The following is a 25,765-nucleotide window of genomic DNA, read 5'->3' on the forward strand; positions in this document are numbered from 1 at the left end:
GCAGCTTCAAGAAACTCAGAAGCAGCTTCAAGAAACTCAGAAGCAGCTTCAAGAAACTCAGAAGCAGCTTCAAGAAACTCAGAAGCAGCTTCAAGAAACTCAGAAGCAGCTTCAAGAAACTCAGAAGCAGCTTCAAGAAACTCAGAAGCAGCTTCAAGAAACTCAGAAGCAGCATCAAGCAACTCAGAGATAGCATCAAGCAACTCAGAGATAGCATCAAGCAACTCAGAGATAGCATCAAGCAACTCAGAGATAGCATCAAGCAACTCAGAGATAGCATCAAGCAACTCAGAGATAGCATCAAGCAACTCAGAGATAGCATCAAGCAACTCAGAGATAGCATCAAGCAACTCAGAGATAGCATCAAGCAACTCAGAGATAGCATCAAGCAACTCAGAGATAGCATCAAGCAACTCAGAAGCAGCTTGATGCAACAGGTATGGCTTGAAGCAACGCAGGTACACCTTAAAGAAACTCATAGGCAGCTTAAAGCAACTCAAAAGCAGCTTAATGCAACAGACATCGTTTGAAGCAACTTAGATGCACCTTGAAGCATATCAGAAGCAGCTTGACGCAACTCAAAAGCAGCTTGACGCAACTCAGATAGCTCAAAGCAACTCAGAAGCAGCTTGATGCAACAGGCATGGCTTGAAAGCAATGCAGGTGCACCTTAAAGGAACTCAGAGGTAGCTTAAAGCAACTCAAAAGCAGCTTGAAGCAGCTTTGAGGCAGTGAGAAGCAACTCAGAAGCAGCTTGAAGCTACAGACATAGCTCGAAGCAACGCAGGTGCACCTTAAAGCAACCCACATGCAGCCTAAAGCAACTCAAAAAGGAGCTTGAGGCAATGTTAAGCAACTCATAGGCACCTTGAAGCAACTCAGAAGCAGCTTCAAGAAACTCAGATGCAGCTTTAAGCAACTCAGATAGCATCAAGCAACTCAGAGGCAGCATCACGCAACTCAGAGGCAGCTTAAAGCAATTCTAAAGCAGATTGATGCAACAGACATCGCTTGAAGCAACTCAGAAGCAGCTTGAAGCAACAGGCATGGCTTGAAGCAATGCAGGTGCACCTTAAAGGAACTCAGAGGTAGCTAAAAGCAACTCAAAAGCAGTGAGAAGCAACTCAGAAGCAGCTTGAAGCTACAGACATGGCTCGAAGCAACGCAGGTGCACCTTAAAGCAAAGCAAAAGCAGCTTTAACCACTTGCTTACTGGGCACATATACCCCCTTCCTGACCAGAGGACTTTTTGCGATTCGGCACTGCGTCGCTTTAACTGACAATTGCGCAGTCGTGCGACGTGGCTCCCAAACAAAATTGACGTCCTTTTTTTCCCACAAATGGAGCTTTCTTTTGGTGGTATTTGATCACCTCTGCGGTTTTTATTTTTTGCGCTATAAACAAAAATAGAGCGACAATTTTGAAAAAAAAAAATATTTTTTTACTTGTTGCTATAATAAATAGCTACATTTTTTTTCTCAGTTCAGGCTGATACGTATTCTACATATTTTTGGTAAAAAAAAAAAAAAAAAAAAATCGCAATAAACGACTGGTTTGCGCAAAAGTTATAGCGCCTACAAAATAGGGGACAGAATTATTATTATTCTTTTTTTGTTTACAAGTAATGACGGCGATCTGCGATTTTTATCGGTACTGCGACATTATAAACGGACACATCGGACACTCTTGACACATTTTTGGCACCATTCACATTTATACTGCGATAAGTGCTATAAATATGCACTAATTACTGTATAAATGTGACTGGCATTGAAGGGGTTAACACTAGGGAGGTGAGGGAGGGGTTAAATGTGTACCCTGCCTAGTGTTACTAACTGTGGGGGGAGGGGACTGACTGGGGGAGGTGACCGATCTATGTCCCTATGTACAAGAGACACAGATCGGTCTCCTCTCTCCCTGAAAGGACGTGGATCTGTGTTTACACACACAGATCCACGTCCTTGTCTCTGTAACCGCCGATGGCGGACATCGCGGCCGCCAGGCACGCGCATCGGCATCCCAGTGATGCGGCTGGCGCGCCCCCCAGTGGCCAGGAGGAGCGGAGGGCGTAAAAAGACGGCGACTCAGAGAATTAGAACCACCCTGCGGCCGTATAAAGTCGTACGGCCGTCGGGAAGTGGTTAAGCAACTGAGAGGCAGCTTGGAGCAACTCAGATGCAATGGGAAGCACCTGAAAACATAGGATTTGACTTGCTTCTGAGTCTGGCCCTTCCTCACCCCTCTAAATGTGCAGCTTTTTATCTAAATAAATCCAATTATAAGAAATGCGGATAAACATTTCACAGCATGTTTAATACTGGATTTTCCTAGAAGAGTATATATATATTTATAGTTCACGAGAACTCAGATATCAGTACCAGGAAAATTTACAAAACATCATTTGTTTGACTGACTCTGAAATTCGCATCCCGATTCTACACAATCCCCCCTCTCTCTGTGTTTTCTGCTGGTTTGTCTATCTATATCTGCGCACAGTACAGGGGGGGGGGGGGGGGGGAGTTTACGGTATATTACAGAAACATGCAGCCTGAAAATCGATAAATATCGCCCCCTTGTGGATGAATGGGGCAGTGAACTGTTTAATGCAGCTCTGGTCCTCTTTAACACCCGAGTGTTTCGTTTGCGCAATACCCGAACCTCAAATCCTGCAATTCTCTGCCTGGTCACTCCGGGGGGGGGGGGGGGGGGTTGTTGTTGCAGATTTCCTGACGCTCAGCAATGCTCCAAACCATAAATCTCATTGGGCTGGATTCAGGTAGGAATTGCGCCCTCTTACGGAGGAGCAGCGTACCGTTTTAACGCTGCGCCTCCGTAAATTACCTGCGTTACGCTTCATTCATGAAGCAGTAGCTACGTAATTTGCGCGGGCTCTCCTTAAAACTGCCCGGCGTAAGGGCGCGTAATTTAAATGATCCCGTAGGGGGCGTGGATCATTTAAATTAGGTGCGTTCCCCCACCGAACGTAGAGCGCATGCTCCGTCGGGAAACTTTCCCGACGTGCATTGCGGCAAATGACGTCGCAAGGACGTCATTTGCTTTAAAGTGAACGTAAATGGCGTCCAGCGCCATTCACGATTCACTTACGCAAACAACGTAATTTTCAAACATCGCGACGCGGGAACGACGGGTATACTTAGCATTGGCTGCCCCTGCTTATAGCATGAGCAGCCGTACGCGGAACCCGACGAACGTAAACGACGTAAACTGCGTACGTAGGGCGCGCGTACGGTTGTGAATCGGCGTTAGTATGCAATTTGCATACTCTACGCTGACCACTACGGGAACGCCACCTAGCGGCCATCGTAAGAATGCAGCCTACGATATGACGGCATAAGGAGCCTTATGCCAGTCATATCTTAGGCTGCAGTCAGCGTAACAAGCTTTCTGAATACAGAAAAGTCGTTACGCCAGCGCAACTAAGCAATTGCGCTGCGTAACTATGGTTACGCAGACGCAATTGCTTACTGAATCCACCCCAATATTCTCAGTGGCTTTGTCACGCCTGAGTGTTGTGTCATTTGCAGCCTCCTAGTGAATCTCGAAAAAGTACATGAACTACTTTGGGGCAGAGTCGTGTGGTTTTGGCCCCATAGACCAAATAGGGGGCAGAAAATTGCGTGCTTACATGCGTTTTCCAGGCAAACCCCTATCGTGTGAGGCAAAAAAAACAGAAATCTGCTCCCTTGGGGCTTTTGTTAAAACAATCCCTGGTAATCCTGCCATAAAAAGTCCTTTTTCAGGCACTTCCTGTTATAAGGTGACAACACTGTTGCTGTCTACCAACTGTTCTCTGGGAGTTGACACCCTGTCACATGTGCCCCCTGGTGGCGACTACAAGCGGGCGTACCGAAAAGAATGGAATGTTGAGTGTATTTTTTGCATTATGTTCTGCTGACCTCTGGTGGTCATTTAGTATATTACAATCCACACAAATGATAAAATGATGGGAATACCGAGTCTAGACTTTGTATTATGTTCCGCTGACCTCTGGTGGTCACTTCAAAAATTCTTATCTGAATGCCCAGTGTAGTAGCCATAATGGTGCTAACCTGCTAGTGGTCATTTAGTATATTACAATCCATACAAAATGATATGATGGACTACTGATTGTAATATTGTGTTATGTTCTGCTGACCTCTGGTGGTCATTTAGTATATTACAACACACACCAGTGATTCAATGATGATGAGTGTAATCTTTGAATTATGTTCTGCTGACATGTAGTGGCCATTTAGGATTTTACAATCCACACAAATGATACAATAATTCAATATTGAGCGCAATCTTTGTAATGTTTTGCAGGCCTCTGGTGGTATTTTAGTATATTAGAATCCACATAAATGACATAATGATGGAATACTGATTGTAACTAATTTTGCATTATGTTCTGCTGACCTCTGGTGGTCACTTAAAAAATTCTTATCTGAATGCCCAGTGTAGTAGCCATAAATGGTGTTCTACTTATCTGCTGACCTCTGGTGGTCATTTAGTATATTACAATACACACCAGTGATACAATGATGGAATGCCGAGTGTAATCTTTGTGAAATGTTTTGCTGTTCTCTGGTGAATAAACCGCATGGTTTAGGAGTGTGTCTATGGGAATGTTTGACCATTCTTTCAAAAGCGCATTTGTGAGGTCAGGCACTGACATTGGATGAGAAGGTCTGGCTCGCAGTCTCTGCTCCAATTCATCCCAAAGGTGTTCTATCGGGTTGAAGTCAGGACTCTGTGCAGGCCAGTCAAGTTTCTCCACCCCCAAACTCGCTCATCCATGTCTTTATGGACCTTTCTTTGTGCTCTGGTGCACAGTCATGTTAGAACAGGAAGGGGCCGTCCCCAAACTGTTCCCACAAAGTTGGGAGCAGGAAATTGTCCAAAAAGTCTTGGTATGCTGACGCCTTAAGAGTTCTCTTCACTGGAACTAAGGGGCCAAACCCTAAAAAAAACAAAAAAAAAACAAACACACTATAACCCCTCCTCCACCAAATGATTTGGACCAGTGCACAAAGCAAGGTCCATAAAGACATGGATGAGCGAGTTTGAGGTGGAGGAACTTGACTGGCCTGCACAGAGTCCTGACCTCAACCCAACAGAACACCTTTGGGATGAATTAGAGCAGAGTCTGTGAGCCAGGCCTTCTCGTCCAACGTCAGTGCCTGACCTCACAAATGCGCTTCTGGAAGAATGGTCAAACATTCCCATAGACACACTCCTAAACCTTGTGGACGGCCTTCCCAGAAGAGGTGAAGCTGTTATAGCTGCCAATGGTGGGCCAACTCAATATTGAACCCTACGGACTAAGACTGGGATGCCATTAAAGTTCATGTGAGTAATGGCAGGCGTCCCAATACTTTTGACAATATAGTGTATATTGGAGCATGCTTTATTAGGGATTTTCACCTTCTTCTAGACCAGGGGTCTCCAAACATTCGGCTCTCGGGCCGCAGTTTGGAGACCACTGTTCTAGCCCAATTGTAGGTAGAGGGTTCTAAGGATGCAGATTTTGAATATACTTTGTCTTTTGGTTGAATTAAGTGTACAGGGGTCCTTTTTCAACCAATGCAAAAGTATAGATTAGATATAAAAACCTTACCTTCTTTTAATTTTTTGAAAATAAAATGTATGAATCTTAACCACTTAAGACCCGGACCAAAATGCAGCTAAATGCCCAGGCTTTGCGATTCGGCACTGCGTCGCTTTAACAGACAATTGCGCGGTCGTGCGACGTGGCTCCCAAACAAAATTGGCGTCCTTTTTTCCCCACAAATAGAGCTTTCTTTTGGTGGTATTTGATCACCTCTGCGTTTTTTTATTTTTTGCGCTATAAACAAAAATAGAGCGACACTTTTGAAAAAAAAACTCATGTTTTTTTACCTTTTGCTACAATAAATATCCCCAAAAATATATAAAAAAAAAAATTCTCCTCAGTTTAGGCAGATACGTATTCTTCTACCTATTTTTGGTAAAAAAAAAAAAAAAAATCGCAATAAGCGTTTATCCGTTGGTTTGCGCAAAATTTATAGCGTTTACAAAATAGGGGATAGTTTTATTGCATTTTTATAATTGTTTTTTTTACTACTAATGGCGGCGATCAGCGATTTTTTTCGTGACTGCGACATTATGGCGGACACTTCGGACAATTTTGACACATTTCTGGGACCATTGTCATTTTCACAGCAAAAAATGCATTTAATATGCATGGTTTACTGTGAAAATGACAGTTGCAGTTTGGGAGTTAACCACAGGGGGCGCTGAAGGGGTTATGTGTGACCTCATATGTGTTTACAACTGTAGGTGTGACGTCATCGATTGTGTCCCCCTATAAAAGGGATCACACGATCGACGCAGCCGCCGCCACAGTGAAGAACAGGGAAGCTGTGTTTACATACAGCTCTCCCCGTTCTTCAGCTCCGGGGACCGATCGCGGGACTCCAGCGGCGATCGGGTCCGCGGGTCACGGAGCTTCGGTCGCGGGCGCGCACCCGTGACCCCACAGCTGGGCTTTAATGGCAACGTACATATACGTTGATGTGCCCAGCCGTGCCATTCTGCCGACGTATATCGGCGTGAAGGGGTCCTTAAGTGGTTAATAACTTGTGTTGTCCCTTGGTAGAAGTAAAGTCCTTTATTTTGTCTTTTTTCCCCCCGATTGGGATAAGGTTTATTCAAATACAAAAAAGAAAAAAAAAGAAAAAAAAAGAAAAAAAAAAGAGAGACATATTACTTTAATAACCCAAAATACCATTTAATAATAAGAGATCTATTCACATAGAGAAAAAATAGGCTCCTATCTCTCCACAGTGACTCACCTGTTGATGATCCGGCTCGTCAGTCCTGCCTACTTAAGCCATTCAGCTCATTTGCTCTCTGCCTTCGCCTTGGTCAACATCAGAGACCATCTCCTGAGTTCCTGTTGAAGACTTGCTTGGCTGATGTTCCTTCTGGCTCCAGATCCCGCTTGCTGTTTTACTACGTTTATCTCTGGCTCTCTGACATTTCGATTGGCCGACTATCCGATACGGCTCCTGAACTCTGTTTTGACTACGCTTACTCTGTTTATCATAATAATAATATTTTAATAAAAAAAAAAAGAGACATATTACTTTAATAAGCCAAAATACCATTTAATAATAAGAGATCTATTCACATTGAGAAAAATGAGGCATTAATACCGTCCGGTAGAGTGAACTTAGTACTTCAATCGCTCAGTATCTGAGCGGTTCTTTGTTTTGTGCAGAATCAGCACTATTGCACTTCACAGAGTAATACCCAAAATAAACAGCAGGTGGCAGTACACGGGAGCAGCGCCCTGTCCTGCAACGTCAGCAGATAAGACGCAACACCAACTTGTTTGGTTCGATAACAGGACGGCCGATGTCTACCTTGACACTTACAATGCCCGTTTTACATTTAGGGAGATTGTTATCAGCATCTGAGGCTCAATAGATCGTCCCGCAAAAACAAGAACAGGAAAAAGAAAAAAGTGGAATGTGTTAATCCATTGAAATATAAAAAAAACTAGGCTGTGCTATTGGATAAGAGGCAGAGGGTGATGTTGTGTGGTCTGTAAGATGTTCCCTCATTGCCTTGCGTGAGATACACAATTAGTTATTTGAGTCTGTGGTTCACGCAAAAGTGCCATTGATTGCGTGCGTCACTTGACCGCTGCAGCGCAAATTCTGGGCTGAGATCATCGGAGGTGGTAGCACCAGCTGAAAAATGTCAGCTCTTTATGGAAAGTGGTGGGGTGAAGACTTGAAAAGGGTCAGCGGCTGTTGGCCAAGCCATACTTTTTTCCCCAAGAGGGACATAGACAAGTCCTACCCAAGTCCAAGGGGGTTTATCTAGAAGACTATGAGCCAAGATCCCAGTAGACATCACACCCAATTAGGTCAGACGAGGTGGTTGGCCACCAAAGGCTGAGATGGTAACTATTGGCCCCATAGAAGACTAGAAGATCCTTGAGGTCTCCAGACGAGTTGGTTGGCCACCAAAGGCTGAGATGGTAACTATTGGCCCCATAGAAGACTAGAAGATCCTTGAGGTCTCCAGACGAGTTGGTTTGCCACCAAAGGCTGAGATGGTAACCATTGGCCCCATAGCAGATGAGAAGACCCTTGAGGTCTCCGGACAAGTTGGTGTGCCAAAAAAAGCTGAGCTGGTAACTATTGGCCCCATAGCAGATAAGACCTTTGAGGTCCCCAGACGAGTTGGTGGGGCACCAACAGTTGAGACTGTAACTATTGGCCCCATATAAGACGAGAAGACCCTGGAGGTCTCCAGATGAGTTGGTGTGACACCACAAGCCGAGACAGTAACTATTGGCCACATAGTAGACAAGACCCTTGTTGGGATTCCCAAATGGATCCATCAAACAGCCGCTGGTTGGTGACGAGGACTTTGCTTAGGAGGTTTGGCACGGCATAGGGCGGTAGGAGTCGTTATCTTCTTCATAGACCTCCCTTCTGTGTTGGTGTGTCTGGTCCTCGTGTGGATCATAATCTGTTAGGTTGACGTCTTCTGTGATATCGGGTAAATTTGGCTTTGATTTTAATGGGAATAACTCTTGAAGCTCTTGCAGACGGTCAGCAGGAATCCAGCCAGGTTTGGGGAATTTTACCTAAAAAATAAAATAAAAAAGTTATAATTTTAAAAAACATAAATTTTACTTTATCAATAGTAAACCTGAGCCTAGGATGACGCACACAACCGCCTTGATGAAGTTAACTTGACATTGGAAGCCCCCCTTTACATCAGGGTTCCCTAATAATGAGAGCCCCCATCACATAAGAGTACCCCCATGAGAGAGTAGTAAAGATCTGTGAGCCACACATCACAAAAAAACAAAGCACTGTCCAGTCCCCTCCCCGCCCAATGCGTTTCGTCACGTCCACAGGGCTTGGTCATGAAAATACCTTCATAAAAAAAAAGAGTACCCCCATGAGAGAGTACCCCATCACCATACAGTCCACCCATCACAGAGGCCCCTTTTTACATCAGAGCCCTACCTGTTGGCTCCAGAAGCCAGGCGGAGCAGGTCCGGAGGAGGTGGTGGCCCTGCAAGCTATCTGCCCTGGATCAATGCGTTGCCATGGTTTCGGCAGTCCGCCAGTTAATACCATAGCAGCAAAGGAAGCTGTACGTCCTGCCCTAGAGCATCACTGGCTATAACGGTGCTGAGGACCGGCTCACCTGCACCATGACAACACATGATGCTGGTCCAGGGCAAACTTGATTCTGTGTGTAGCACCCCCAGATGAAACCCAAGGAGCACCCCAGTTGGGAAAGACTGCCCTAGACAAAAGCAAGCATTTAACCCTTGCAGAACTTGAAGGGGGGGGGGGGGGGCAAGCAAATTTTACATTTTTCCCACTATATTTTATACCTTGAACTGGATGATGAGGTTCCCCTTCTCAAAGGGATCGCGGTACTTGGGCATCCCTTCTTTCAGAATACACTTTGTTTCATCAGGTCTGATCACTTCACCTAAATAGAGAAACAAGGAAACCAAATATAAACCGGTGCAAAGAAACAAACACCCCGCTCAATCGCACATAGCTTCTTGTGGCCGGGAACCGGTGGTCTGGCTCAAGTGCCTCCACCCTCCAATAACAATGCAATGAGAAGATCAAGCCTGCTACTCAGCGACATTCATTAGTGAAAATCTTTATTGGCTACAACATAGGGTACAGCGGTAACATAACATGTTTCAGCTAAAAAGCCTTACTCATAACAAATGCTATGAGTAAGGCTGTTTAGCCAAAACGCATTGAGCAATGCTATGAATAAAGCTTTTTGTCTAAAATAGATTAGCAGGTGTACCCCATTTCGTAGCCAATAAAGAGTTGCACTAATGGATGTCACTGAGTGTCAAGGCTGGGCTCAGCCCTTCCTTCTCTGAGCTGGCCGCTCAGCTGTTGGCTAATTGCCAGCTCCTATCTCTCCACAGTGACTCACCTGTTGATGATCCTGCTCGTCAGTCCTGCCTACTTAAGCCGTCCAGCTCAGTTGCTCTCTGCCTTCGACTTGGTCAACATCACAGAGACTGTGATCTCCTGCGTTTCTGTTGAAGACTTGCTTGGCTGACGTTCCTTCTGGCTCCAGATCCTGCTACGTTTATCTCTGGCTCTCTGACATTTAGCTTGGCTGACTATCCGATCCGGTTCCTGAACTCTGGCTATGTTTTGACTACGCTTACTCTGTTTATCTTTTTATTATTAAAGCAAGTGTGATTTAACTGTACTTCTGTCTGATTCATGGTTTCTGACATTGAGGAGCTGGCTCGATCCTATCATTGTAAAATTAGAAGTACAGAAAAATGGAGGCAACACTTTTGTTACCCTATAAAACAAATACATGTGTGGTATCTAAAAGTATATTTGAAACCAAAAACTTTTCTAACTTTGGGTGAAGTAGTGAAGGTTTTTTTTGGGGGGTCTGTGTGCCTTTATGTCCCAGAGACACAACAGGAAGTGAGAGGAAAGTCTCTTAGTTGTCACCTTCATAGAGGTCCCCAGAGAAAGATATCACTCTGTCTGTTCTAGAGACAGCTGTAACCAAGCCAAGGCACAAATAGACCAACACTACACAACCACTTATGATCACTTGGACCTTTTGATTGGATGCCCTTAAAGACTTTTGCTGGACTGACCAACTGGATGAAGGCTTTGCGTAGACCCCAAATTGTCTTATATTTCCACGTATATTAGAGAACACCAAGGAATCTTCTCTACGAAATTCCAAGCTAGGCCAGAAAAAGGGAAATCGGGGGTAGTCTACTGAGCCTACCCTACCACACCCCAAAATCAATAACACTACAAGAAACGAGAAGCACTAAAAAAGGACTCCGCACCTGGCTGTGATGTTACGAGGATGGTCCTGCCGTCCAGTGTCTGGACTTTCTGCTTACATCCGCAGAGGGCATCGGCGAGAGAGATCTCCAGCTCCATGACCAGATCGTTGTCTTTCCTCTGGAACACCAGATGTTCTTTCTGCTCCAAGACGATGATGATGTCACCAGGCTGCAAGCTCGGAGCCTGATCCCCTTCACCGTGAAATATCATCTTCTGTTTATCCTTCATACCTGGGAAGAGAGGACACACCAAATCAAAAAAGGATACCATGCAAGACAGTTGAAAATGAAAAAAATACATCAAAAGTCCTCTGAATGTGGGCAGCACAGTTGCCAACTGGTTAGTAAGGAAGCCTTGCAACTGTGTGCTCCTGCGATTAATTCCCACCAGGGACCTAGTCCTCTACAGCACTAAGACACTATTCCTTTCCCACTGACACCAACAATGGGACTACCGACAACGGGGCACTATTTCTCCTACTGACACCAATGATGGGGCACTACTCCTCCCACTAACTACATCTACGTCCAACGGAACATAAGCAGCAAGAGGCCATCTACGTCCAACGGGAACGAGCAGCAAGAGGCCATCTACATCCAACGGGAACGAGCAGCAAGAGGCCATCTACGTCCAACGGAACACAAGCAGCAAGAGGCCATCTACGTCCAACGGACAAGAGGCCATCTACGTCCAACGGAACACAAGCAGCAAGAGGCCATCTACGTCCAACGGAACACAAGCAGCAAGAGGCCATCTACGTCCAACGGAACACAAGCAGCAAGAGGCCATCTACGTCCAACGTGAACGAGCAGCAAGAGGCCATCCAAGTCCAACGGGAACGAGCAGCAAGAGGCCATCCAAGTCCAACGGGAACAAGCAGCAAGAGGCCATCTACGTCCAACGGGAACGAGCAGCAAGAGGCCATCTATGTCCAACGGGAACGAGCAGCAAGAGGCCATCTACGTCCAACGTGAACGAGCAGCAAGGGGCCATCTACGTCCAACCGGAATGAGCAGCAAGAGACCATCTACATCCAACTGGAACAAGCAGTAAAAGAGGCCACCTACGTCCAACTTGAACAAATGGCAAAAAAAAAAAACCCCATCTACAGCCAACTGGAACAAGCAGCAAAAGAGGCCATCTACGGCCAACTGCAACAAGCAGCAAAAAAGGCCATCTACGGCCAACTGGAACAAGCAGCAAAAGAGGCCATCTACGGCCAACTGGAACAATCAGCAAAAGAGGCCATCTACGGCCAACTGGAGCAAGCAGCAAAAGAGGCCATCTACGGCCAACTGGAACAAGCAGCAAAAGAGGCCATCTACGGCCAACTGGAACAAGCAGCAAAAGAGGCCATCTACGGCCAACTGGAACAAGCAGCAAAAGAGGCCATCTACGGCCAACTGGAACAAGGGGCCATCTACGTCAAACTGGAACAAGGGATGGAGGCCTTCATCACCATATCTCTTCCACATATAATGCTGTTATAACATCTCTACACCGGCAATCTGGCATTACGGGGGCCTAAGAGGTGTTTTTGAACTTTTATAAGAATCACAAGACTTGGCACTGTTTTTATATTGTAAAAGACAACAATGCACAATAGACAATTGTTAGGGTACAACAGTCCCATACAACAGAAATACCCTGAAAATGAAACCTACATGTACCAACTTAGCCAGAACTTCTCCCTGCACCTTCACTTTCCCTACTTTCTGCCTCACTCTAGGGAGGCAGAAGGTATATGGGCCTTCATCAAGACCGCTGCCCAATTCTTGTGTGATATCCACTATGATCGCCGTTCTCCCCAAGAAGGGGAGACATTCTCACCAGATTTGCGCCAACCTAAAAGAGGAGCATTGTGCCCCCTTCAGGTTGGATGACATACCACAGCCAGTCCCTGCATACATATTCACAGATGCAGCCATGTGAATAGAAAGATGTGCAAACTACCTGATGCCAAGGACAGGATTAGGCAACCAGAACAGGGTGGTTCCACAACGTTCACACCTCCTATCCTGTCCTTGGACAACATCTGTCTTGACACATTGCACGGTGATTGGATAAAGGGGTCGGCGCTACCCATGTTGATATAAATATTGGGGTATCTTCCTGACACTCATAAGAAATGAAGAAGTGTCTTGGAAAATTTACAAAACATCTACAACATTCCAGAGGAAGGCACCACGATTGTCATGGCTTTAATTACATTGAATGACCACTAGGGAATATCGGGAAGGCCAAGATTCTGGTCTTCACCCAATTTCAGCAGTCCAGGTTTTTGCCATTGTGATTTACCATACGATAAAGTGTTCTGATGGGCAAAGCGACTCAAGGCCTGATAAATTGGAGCTCCGTTTTATTGTACAGAAGAGTTGCAGATGAGAGTACCAACCTTTGTCTATGTGGACCGTCAAGATTTTCTTCTCCCGCACCACCTTCCGCCCATCGCAGTAGCGGCACTGATCGCGCCCCCTTATGCATTCGCCCTGGCCGTTGCAGTCTGAACAGGTACTCTGGAGGGAGTGCACCACCCCTGGAATCCGAGCCAAGACACGCACCTCCACGCCCGTCCCCTGACACCTGCGGCACCGCACGTCCGATCCCTGCCGAGCGCCGGACCCTACCGAGAGAAGAAGCATTTTTTTTTATTTTATTATTATTTTCAGCATTTCAGAAAATTCCAAACATTATCTTGAAACATATACAGTGCAATTTATCTCATCAGTTCCCGTCCTCAACCCCTCCAATAGCGAAATAGAGGGAGGGGACGGGAACCACACAAGGGAAAAGAAAGAAAAAAATATATATATGCAAAAATTTGTTTGAATTTATATTCACTAAAGAGATTATATATATATATATATATATATATATATATATATATATATATATATATATATATATATATATATATATATATATATATATATATATATATATATAAAAACACACATTTATTCAGCCTGAAAATTTTAAATGCCTATTTATTTGATGTACTTATTTATCCAGCCAGCAGATGGAGCCAGTTGGTAATAAAACGCAGTGAATCATCTAAGCCAGACCTGGGCAAACTACGGCCCGCGGGCCGTATACGGCCCGGCGGACCTTTTAATCCGGCCCACCCCCGCCGCCGCAACCTACTGTTATCACCGCGGCGGGGAACATAACAGACAGCGTTCGTTTGAACAGCTGTTTTCCCCGCCGCGCATAGACACTCCCCCTTGGACGGATCTGTCCAATCGCGAGCAAGGGGGAGTCACATAGACACTCCCCCTTGCTCGCGATTGGACAGATCCGTCCAAGGGGGAGTGTCTATGCGCAGCGGGGAAAACAGCTGTTCAAACGAACGCTGTCTGTTATGTTCCCCGCCGCGGTGATAACAGTAGGCAGGGCCGGGAGGGGTCACTGTGCCCATCACACGCAGCCACTTGTGCCAACACATGCAGCCACTTGTGCCAACACATGCAGCCACTTGTGCCAACACACGCAGCCACTTGTGCCAACACACGCAGCCACTTCGCCACCATAAATTGTCGCCACTGTGCCAATCACACGCAGCCACTGTGCCAATCACACGCAGCCACTGTGCCAATCACACTCAGCCACTGTGCCAATCACACTCAGCCACTTGTGCCAACACACGCAGCCACTTGTGCCAACACACGCAGCCACTTCGCCACCATAAATTGTCGCCACTGTGCCAATCACACGCAGCCACTGTGCCAATCACACGCAGCCACTTGTGCCAATCACACGCAGCCACTTGTGCCAACACATGCAGCCACTTGTGCCAACACACGCAGCCACTTGTGCCAACACACGCAGCCACTTGTGCCAACACACGCAGCCACTTGTGCCAACACACGCAGCCACTTCGCCACCATAAATTGTCGCCACTGTGCCAATCACACGCAGCCACTGTGCCAATCACACGCAGCCACTGTGCCAATCACACTCAGCCACTGTGCCCATACACGCAGCCACTTGTGCCAACACACGCAGCCACTTGTGCCAACACACGCAGCCACTTCGCCACCATAAATTGTCGCCACTGTGCCAATCACACGCAGCCACTGTGCCAATCACACGCAGCCACTGTGCCCATCACACGCAGCCACTTGTGCCAACACACGCAGCCACTTGTGCCAACACACGCAGCCACTTGTGCCAACACACGCAGCCACTTCGCCACCATAAATTGTCGCCACTGTGCCAATCACACGCAGCCACTGTGCCAATCACACGCAGCCACTTGTGCCGACACACGCAGCCACTTGTGCCGACACACGCAGCCACTTGTGCCAACACACGCAGCCACTTGTGCCAACACACGCAGCCACTTGTGCCAACACACGCAGCCACTTGTGCCAACACACGCAGCCACTTGTGCCAACACACGCAGCCACTTCGCCACCATAAATTGTCGCCACTGTGCCAATCACACGCGGCCACTGTGCCAATCACACGCAGCCACTGTGCCAATCACACGCAGCCACTGTGCCCATCACACGCAGCCACTTGTGCCAACACACGCAGCCACTTGTGCCAACACACGCAGCCACTTGTGCCAACACACGCAGCCACTTGTGCCAACACACGCAGCCACTTGTGCCAACACACGCAGCCACTTGTGCCAACACACGCAGCCACTTGTGCCAACACACGCAGCCACTTGTGCCAACACACGCAGCCACTTGTGCCAACACACGCAGCCACTTCGCCACCATAAATTGTCGCCACTGTGCCAATCACACGCAGCCACTGTGCCCATCACACGCAGCCACTTGTGCCAACACACGCAGCCACTTGTGCCAACACACGCAGCCACTTGTGCCAACACACGCAGCCACTTGTGCCAACACACGCAGCCACTTGTGCCAACACACGCAGCCACTTCGCCACCATAAATTGTCGCCACTGTGCCAATCACACGCAGCCACTGTGCCAATCACACGCAGCCACTGTGCCAATCACACGCAGCCACTGTGCAATCAATTGTTGCCACTGTTCCCAAAGACAGCCACTGTGCCAATCACATGCAGCCACTGTGCCAATCACACGCAGCCACTGTGCCAACACACGCAGCCACTGTGCCAATCACATGCAGCCACTGTGCCCATCAAACGCAGCCACTGTGCCAATCACAAGCAGCCACTGTGCCAATCACACGCAGCCACTGTGCCCATCAAACGCAGCCACTGTGCCATCACATGCAGCCACTGTGCCAACACACGCAGTCACTGTGCCATCAATTGTTGCCACTGTGCCCATCACACGCAGCCACTGTGCCATCAATTGTCGCCACTGTGCCCATCAAACGCAACCACTGTGCCATCACACGCAGCCACTGTGCCATCACATGCAGCCACTGTTTAATCAATTGTTATTGATTAAACAGTGGCTGCCTGTCCCCAGCCTCTGTCCCCCTCCTGTGTCATGTCCCCAGCCTCTGTCCCCCTCCTGTGTCATGTCCCCAGCCTCTGTCCCCCTCCTGTGCCATGTCCCCAGACTCTGTCCCCCTCCTGTGCCATGTCCCCAGCCTCTGTCCCCCTCCTGTGTCATGTCCCCAGCCTCTGTCCCCCTCCTGTGTCATGTCCCCAGCCTCTGTCCCCCTCCTGTGCCATGTCCCCAGCCTCTGTCCCCCTCCTGTGTCATGTCCCCAGCCTCTGTCCCCCTCCTGTGCCATGTCCCCAGCCTCTGTCCCCCTCCTGTGCCATGTCCCCAGCCTCTGTCCCCCTCCTGTGCCATGTCCCCAGCCTCTGTCCCCCTCCTGTGTCATGTCCCCAGCCTCTGTCCCCCTCCTGTGTCATGTCCCCAGCCTCTGTCCCCCTCCTGTGTCATGTCCCCAGCCTCTGTCCCCCTCCTGTGCCATGTCCCCAGCCTCTGCCCCCCTCCTGTGCCATGTCCCCAGCCTCTGTCCCCCTCCTGTGCCATGTCCCCAGCCTCTGTCCCCCTCCTGTGTCATGTCCCCAGCCTCTGTCCCCCTCCTGTGCCATGTCCCCAGCCTCTGTCCCCCTCCTGTGCCATGTCCCCAGCCTCTGTCTCCCTCCTGTGTCATGTCCCCAGCCTCTGTCCCCCTCCTGTGTCATGTCCCCAGCCTCTGTCCCCCTCCTGTGCCATGTCCCCAGCCTCTGTCCCCCTCCTGTGCCATGTCCCCAGCCTCTGTCCCCCTCCTGTGCCATGTCCCCAGCCTCTGTCCCCCTCCTGTGCCATGTCCCCAGCCTCTGTCCCCCTCCTGTGTCATGTCCCCAGCCTCTGTCCCCCTCCTGTGTCATGTCCCCAGCCTCTGTCCCCCCTCCTGTGTCATGTCCCCAGCCTCTGTCCCCCTCCTGTGTCATGTCCCCAGCCTCTGTCCCCCTCCTGTGCCATGTCCCCAGCGTCTGTCCCCCTCCTGTGTCATGTCCCCAGCGTCTGTCCCCCTCCTGTGTCATGTCCCCAGCCTCTGTCCCCCTCTTGTGTCATGTCCCCAGCCTCTGTCCCCCTCTTGTGTCATGTCCCCAGCCTCTGTCCCCCTCCTGTGCCATGTCCCCAGCCTCTGTCCCCCTCCTGTGCCATGTCCCCAGCCTCTGTCCCCCAGTTTTCCAACAATGATATTTACTGTTTTTTATAAAGAAATACAATTGATTTTATGCAGTATTGAGTTTAGCCTTTTGGCCCGGCCCTCCAAAATATTTTTAGTTTCTCATGTGGCCCCATCGAAAAAATAATTGCCCACCCCTGATCTAAGCTGTGACACCTCCCCTACACTGAATTTGAGGTTTCAATTAGACAATGGGAGCTGCAAAGCGAGCCGTTTGTCTTGTTAGGTAACCCATTGCCCGCTGAGAATCCTTTGCCATATACTTAAATTGTTTATTTGAAGAACAAAAAGATTAAAAAACCTTTATATTAAAAAAAATAAAACTACAATAAAATTATGGGAATCAGTTACAGCCAAGGTTGTCCCGATACCGATACTAGTATCGGGACCGATACTGAGCATTTGCGCGAGTACTTGTACTCGAGTGGGGGCAGAGAGGAGGCAGGGAGCGGTCGGAGAGGACACTGAGAGAAGACTGAGGGGGCGGAGAGTAGGTGGGATCGGAAGGCGGAGAGCAGATCAGTCCTCGGGTATGTATAACATACCACTGGAGGAGAGCTGCTGCCGCTGACGCCGTCTAGTTGTTCGGCGCTCGGGGAACATAACAGCTTTCATTTGAATAGCTGTGTGTTCCCTGCCGCGCGTCGTCATATATAGCCCCTCCCCCTTGTCCGGGCACTTTGATCGACAGATCACGCGTCCAATCCTGGGACAGGTGATCTGTCTGTCAAAGTGACCGGACAAGGGGGAGGGGCTATATATGACAACGCGCGGCGGGGAACACACAGCTATTCAAATGAAAGCTGTTATGTTCCCTGAGCGCCGAACTAGACGGCGGAGGGGGGGGGGGGGGAGGAGACCTACACAAGGCTGCATTTGGGTGGGGAGACACAGACAAAGCTGAATTTGGGAGACACTTGTACTCGGTCCTAAAAAAGTGGTATCGGGACAACCCTAGTTACAGCCTATGGGGCTACAGGATGCATGCACCAAGAAGAAGAGGAGGGCCTAGCGATTGCCATTTTAATGGAAGCCGATCACTCGCTTGCTGGCAAAAGATAAGAGAGGGCCATGGAAATGGGGGAGGGGCAAATATTTATTCATTATATGTAATCATACACTTATCCTTAAGTGCATTTCTACATAGGCTAGGAGAAATTGTCCCAGGATTCCAAGAGGAATTACTCAGAGGAGGTTGGCTTTAATGGAAAGTTCCCTCTGAAGCACTTACCTCTACACTTCAGGCAGATGACATTCTTCTGAATGGACAGTTTCCTTGTGGCCCCGTTGTATAGGTCTTCCAGAGAAACTGAGAGGCAGTGAGTGACCGTCTTCCCTGAAAAAGAGAGTTACAAATGTATATTTATTTATTTATTACTATAGCACAGGCTTCTGTACCTCCCGTGCACCTTTACCTGGGCTAACCTCAACTGCTCTGCTGTATTAAGATCTCCAAAACAGACTTTATACACTATGGGCCAGATTCTCGTATACTGGGGTGCAACGTATCTCGTTTACGCTACGCGGCCGTAAGTTTTACGGGCAAGTGCTTGATTCACAAAGCACTTGCCTGTAAAGTTGCGGTGGCGTAGCGTAAATCCTCCGGCGCAAGCCCGCCTAATTCAAATGATCCAGGTAAGGGGCGTGGATCATTTAAATAAGGCGCGTTCCCGCGCCGATCGTACTGCGCATGCGCCGTCCCTAAAACTTCCCGACGTGCATTGCGCTAAATGACGTCGCAAGGACGTCATTGGTTTCGACATTAACGTAAATGGCGTCCAGCGCCATTCACAGACGACTTACGCAAACGACGTACATTTTTAAATTTCGACGCGGGAACGACGGCCATACTTAACATTGGTTGTCCCTCATATAGCAGGGGCAACTTTACGCATCGCAAATGCTACGGAAACTTTGTAAATTCACTGCGTCAACCGCGCGTACGTTCGGGAATCTCACGTAAATAGCTAATTTGCATAGACGATGGGGAAAACGACGTCGGCGACACCTAGCGGCGGGAAAAAAAATGCATCTAAAATCTGAAAGCGTAAGAGCCTTACGCCTGTCAGATCTAATGGATATCTATGCGTAACTGATTCTAAGAATCAGTCGCATAGATACGCCGGGCCAGATTAGGATTTACGACGGCGCAAATGGCGTTCGCCGTCGTAAGCCTTTTTGAGAATCTGGCCCTATATAGCCAAAAGTATACAGATACCCCCCAAATGACTAAGTTCAAGTGTTTCCAGTGAAGGGACGACCAGCATAATTTAACCCACTTCCTCTGAGCTCACACCCTTATGAACCTTCCCCCACCCTGTGAGTGGACAATAAAAGGAGGAGCAGCACAGTGATGAGTTTCTCTCCTCCTGTTAGAATGCTCCCTGTCTGCGGAAGGAGGAGGAGGAAGAAAAGAACTACATGTGGCTTAGCCTGGCATGTCTGAACCGGAGAATTGCATACAGATGGGTTGTCCACTGTACTGGGGCAATAGCAGGATTATAAACCATACCCCAAGGTAGGTAGACCATGGCCATTCTACGCATTCCAACAAAAAAATGGTCTTTTTTTTTATAAAACATTCAGTGTGTGAATGTCTCAAGCTTTGAATCAGCTGTCACAAATAATCCTTGATTTTACCTAAAAAAATTTTTTACCCCCGCCCAATACAATCATCAGCTCCATCTAGTGGCCATAATTTGTTTGTTTTTTCCTGATTGAGGTATTTCTGGGAAATTCCACATTATGGCCACTGGATGGAGCTGATGATCATAGGAAATAAGCATATTAGACAAATTGTTGAATTTTTGGAGACAGTTGACCAAAAATCTCTGATAGTCGCAGAGAGATTTTTTTTTTTTTTAAAGGGACCCGATAGTTTTTGGTTATAATGATAGGTGTGTGAAAGAACGCCGTGAAGAAATGCGCGTTAAGACTAGCAGAGTGTCACCCTCCTGATTCTCACCTTTTCTCTCTCCTCTAGACCGACTTCTGGATCGGGTTCCGAAGAAGAGATCGAAGATGTCCATAGGAGAGCTACTTGCCCCACTTTGGAAGGAGCCATCCCCGTTAATAGCCGATTCCCCACCTCGGTCGTACAGCTCCCTCTTGCTAGAGTCGGAGAGGACTTCATACGCTTTGGAGATCTGTTTAAACTACAAAAAGAAAAAAAGAAAAGAAGGTTCTAAAAAAAAAAAAAATTTGATTTTTTGTACTCACCGGAAAATCCTTTTCTCTGTCGTCCATGGACGGACACAGCTCCTTAAATCTTGACAAGTGGGTCGTCAAGGACTACAGTGCCGGGGAACTGGGGTCAACCAGAACTTCCAGGAGTTAAGTTACTGGTCGCTCAAGGAGTCATGTGGTTCCTTCTGTGTCATGTATTAATCTAGGAACCCAAGGGACCAGGAACCCAACTCCTGGATGAACCCAATTCTCCGGCATCATAGTTCTCGAAGAGAGAGCCATGATCAGTAGCTTGGGTGGAAGGACAGGTAGGTCTCCTTTAAAGGAAATGGGACATTTTCTATATAGTACGATTTTGAAAGCAGTATACTTACCTTTTCACCCGCATTGGGGTTCTTGTCGGGGTGGTACTTTAGAGCCAGTCGTCTGTACGCCCGCTTTATCTCGTCAAAGGAGGCCCTCGGCGACACACCCAAGATGTCATAATATGCCGTTTCCCTGACCATTTTCTGCAGGAACAAAAACAAAAAACACACAAATGGTTACTGAAAAGAATTGCAAAGCCATTTCTTTAAATCATGTAAAGCCCACACATTCACCTGGGACATCACAGAGAATGCAACCTATACATTGGCTAGAGAGCGGTGACATCACTGAGAGTGCAGCCTATCCATACATTAGAGAGCAGTGTGTCCCTAAAGCAGGGCTCGACAAATCCCGGGCGCCAGGTCGCCATGGCGACTAGAAATAGGGTCCTGGCGACTTGGCTTGGAAGGGGGGCTGGCACCATCTGGTGGTGAGCTGGCACCATCTGGTGGTGAGCCGTTGGTATTACAAGTTATTACCACCAGATGTGAGCTGGCGCCATCTGGTGGTGGCCGTTGGTATTACAAGTTAAACAGCAATTCTAATGTCATTTTTCACTATTTTCACTGCCATCTTCTTCCCTCGAATTAGAACCCCCGAACATTAAATATATTTTTTATCCTAACACCCTAGAGAATAAAATGGCGATCGTTGCAATACTTTCTGTCATGCCGTATTTGCCCAGCGGTCTTACAAGCGCACTTTTTTGGGAAAAAAAATACACTTTTTTTTTTATTAAAAAATAAGACAACAGTAAAGTTATCCCCATTTTTTTTAATATTATGAAAGATAATGTTACCCTGAGTAAATTGATACCCAACATGTCATGCTTCAAAATTACGCCCGCTCGTGGAATGCCGACAAACTTTTACCCTTTAAAATCTTCATAGGCGACGTTTAAAAAGATCTACAGGTTGCATGTTTTGAGTTACAGAGGAGGTCTAGGGCAAGAATTATTGCTCTCGCTCTACCAATCTCGGCAATACCTCACATGTGTGGTTTGAACACCGTTTACATATGCGGGCGCTGCTCACGTATGTGTTCGCTTCTGCGCGCAAGCCCGTCGAGACATGGCGCGTTTTCTGGCTCCTAGACTCCAAGAAAATTTGTCAACCCCTGCCCTAGAGATGCCCAGCAGGTAATATCACATAACTGCAGACCACACGGACACTCCAATATACAAATACTGACTTCAATTACTAACGTCAGAGGAGCTCTGACCCACATAACTGAGGATGCAGCCTATCCATTCACTAGAGAGTGGCGACATCACTGAGAATGCAGCCTATCCATTCACTAGAGAGCGGTGTGTCCCTAGAGATGCCCAGCAGGTAATATCCCATAACTGCAGACCACACGGACACTCTAGTAACTAAAGTCAAAATTTGTATATTAAAGTCAGAGCTCTGACCCACATCACAGAGAATGCAGCCTATCCATTCACTAGAGACTGATAACATCACTGAGGGTGCAGCCTATCCATACATTCGAGAGTGGTGATATCTTGAAGTATGCAGCCTAACCATTCACTAGAGAGTGGCGACATCACAGGGAATGAAGCCTATCCACTCACTAGAGACATCACTGAGACTGCAGCCTATCCATACATTAGAGAGCGGTGTGTCCCTAGAGATGCCCAGCAGGTAATATCACATAACTGCAGACCACACGGACACTCCAATATACAAATACTGACTTTAATTACTAAAGTCAGACCTCGGACCCACATAACTGAGGATGCAGCCTATCCATTCACTAGAGAGCGGTGACATCACTGAGAATGCAGCCCATCCATTCACTAGAGAGCGGTGACATCACTGAGAATGCAGCCCATCCATTCACTAGAGAGCGGTGACATCAGGAAGAATGCAGCCTATCCATACATTAGAGAGCGGTGTGTCACTAGAAATGCCCAGCAGGTAATATCACATAACTGCAGACCACACGGACACTCCAATCTACAAATACTGACTTTAGTAACTAAAGTCAGACCTCGGACCCACATCACTGAGAATGCAGCCTATCCCCATTCACTAGAGCAGGGGTCTCCAAACTGCGGCCCGAGGGCCAGATGTGGCCCTTTGTTAGCCTCTATGTGGCCCTTGGGGCACTATTCCTCCAACTGATATGAGGCACTATTCTTTCCACTGACACCAACAAGGCGGCACAATTTCTTCTGCTGATATCAATGATGGGATACTATTCCACCTACTGATAGGGGCCCTACTCCTTTTCCTACTGACCACCAACCCTGAGGCCACATTTATTCTTACTGGTGCTGGGCCCGGGACATTTTCTGCACCCACTGGCCACAATCCGGCCCTTTCTAAAGGCTGAAGGACAATAAAGTGGCCCTTTGTTTGAAATGTTTGGAGACCCCTGCACTAGAGAGTGGTGACATCACTGAGAATGCAGCCCATCCATACATTAGAGAGCGGGGTGTCCCTAGAGCAGGGTTTGACAAATTTGCTTGGAATCTAGGAGCCAGAAAACGCACCCCGTCCCGACGAGCTTGCGCGTAGAAGCAAACACATACGCGAGCAGCGCCCACATATGTAAACGGTGTTCAAACCACACATGTGAGGTATCGCCGCGATTGGTAGAGCGAGAGCAATAATTCTAGCCCTAGACCTCCTCTGTAACTCAAAACATGCAACCTGTAGATTTTTTTAAACGTCGCCTATGGAGATTTTTAAGGGTAAAAGTTTGTCGGCATTCCACGAGCGGACGCAATTTTGAAGTGTGACATGTTGGGTATGAATTTACTCGGCGTAACATTATCTTTCATAATATTAAAAAAAAAAAAATGGGGCAGAACCAACGTCCGCTAAACGGCATGGCTGTCGGCCGGACACACTGTGACAAAGCCGTAGAGACCGGTCATATGTGCGTCCTGGAACATGTAGTTCCCTGGCCGCCCCTGGAGCAACGGGGCCTGTCGTGGACGACCCAGAGCTGAGCTGAGGGCCGGCACACGCTCGATGGCCGAACATTGGGGGGGGGGGGGGGGTGGGGGGCTACATGGATCGAGATCCAGCCTGTCACCCAGTTGGCAGTTGATAGAAGAATCACAGGATCAAAATATGCAGGAAAAACAAAATAATAAAAAGCGAGAAAATCGCAAGAAATAAATCTCCAGAGTGCCTGACCTCTCCTGACGTTAGGCAGAAAAAAAACTGAAAGCTGCTAGAGCAGGGCATAGTCGGTGTGTGGTCGGTATTGATCAGCGTGTGGTCGGTATTGATCAGCGTGTGGTCGGATACGTGTGGTCGGTATTGATCAGCGTGTGGTCGGTATTGATCAGCGTGTGGTCGGTATTGATCAGCGTGTGGTCGGTATTGATCAGCGCGTGGTAGGTATTGATCAGCGTGTGGTCATTGATCAATGTGAGGTCCGTATTGATCAATGTGTGGTCAGGATTGATCGGCATGTGGTCAGGATTGATCGGCGTGGGTTGGTATTGATCAGCGTGTAGTCGGTATTGATCGGTGTGGTCCGTATTGATCGGTGTGTGGTCCGTATTGATCGGTGTGTGGTCCGTATTGATCGGTGTGAGGTGCGTATTGATCGGTGTGAGGTGCGTATTGATCAGCGTGGGTCGGTATTGATCGGTGTGAGGTCTGTATTGATCAGCGTGGGTCGGTATTGATCGGTGTGAGGTCCGTATTGATCAGCGTGGGTCGGTATTGATCGGTGTGAGGTCCGTATTGATCAGCGTGGGTTGGTATTGATCAGCGTGGGTCGGTATTGATCAGCGTGGGTCGGTATTGATCGGTGTGAGGTCTGTATTGATCAGCGTGGGTCGGTATTGATCGGTGTGTGGGTCGGTATTGATCGGTGTGAGGTCCGTATTGATCAGCGTGGGTCGGTATTGATCGGTGTGAGGTCTGTATTGATCAGCGTGGGTCGGTATTGATCGGTGTGTGGGTCGGTATTGATCGGTGTGAGGTCCGTATTGATCAGCGTGGGTCGGTATTGATCGGTGTGAGGTCCGTATTGATCAGCGTGGGTTGGTATTGATCAGCGTGGGTTGATATTGATCAGCGTGGGTCGGTATTGATCAGCGTGGGTCGGTATTGATCGGTGTTTCGTCTGTATTGTTTAGAGTGTGGTCATTGGTCAGTGTATAGATTGTATCCATGTATCTATGACTGTATCCGATATATGTATACATTGTATTACAGAGGAGGAGGGGAGTCTGGTATCGATCAGATATCGATGAGTTCCCAGCAGCTGCAGCTCGTGCACCGGATCCCAGAACTTCCCTTCCACACATCTCCCTGCACTCCTCCATAATGATTGCACAGTGTATGGACGATCAGGCACGGCTCCCCACTCACCTGTCGCCCGATCTGATCGTGTCTCGGTCCCCCCCGGCGATGTCCCCGCTGCACACACACGTCACACCGATCACCGCCCGCCTCTCCGAACTCTCTGGAAGCACGGACACGCCCCTAACCACGCCTACACTCTCCATTCACGTTACACTCTGCTCTCTTAGCCGCGCCCACACTTCCGATCTGTTATAATCACGCCCCTTGGTCTTAGTTACGCCCTTCGGCCAACTAAGTCACGCCCACACACCATAGCTGCCTTCCCGGCTCGTTACACCCTCTTGCTTAGTCGCGCCCCTCAGCCACCGAAACCACGCCTACATTTTTTTACCCCCTCCCCTGTTTGCTTAGTCACGCCTCTTACTAAACTATAGAAACCACGCCCACAATGTTTATCGCTTCTTTGCACCTTGTAGCCT

General features: G+C 48.0%; 1 protein-coding gene across 1 annotated transcript; it reads right to left on the minus strand.

Moving 5' to 3' along the window:
- Positions 1 to 7,127: 7,127 nt before the first annotated feature.
- On the minus strand, positions 7,128 to 25,463 carry LOC120921117 (dnaJ homolog subfamily A member 1-like). The gene is made up of 8 exons (XM_040333781.1): positions 25,353 to 25,463; positions 21,021 to 21,155; positions 20,426 to 20,615; positions 18,692 to 18,796; positions 13,273 to 13,500; positions 10,877 to 11,107; positions 9,410 to 9,510; positions 7,128 to 8,644 (listed from the first exon to the last, which is right to left on the minus strand). Exons 2-8 carry the CDS (start codon positions 21,150 to 21,152, stop codon positions 8,429 to 8,431), a joined length of 1,203 nt encoding a protein of 400 aa, XP_040189715.1. The 5' UTR covers positions 21,153 to 21,155; positions 25,353 to 25,463; the 3' UTR covers positions 7,128 to 8,428.
- Between the last annotated feature and the right edge of the window lie 302 nt (positions 25,464 to 25,765).

The sequence above is a fragment of the Rana temporaria genome, chromosome 13 (genome assembly GCF_905171775.1).
Source record: "Rana temporaria chromosome 13, aRanTem1.1, whole genome shotgun sequence".
Taxonomy (NCBI): domain Eukaryota; kingdom Metazoa; phylum Chordata; class Amphibia; order Anura; family Ranidae; genus Rana; species Rana temporaria.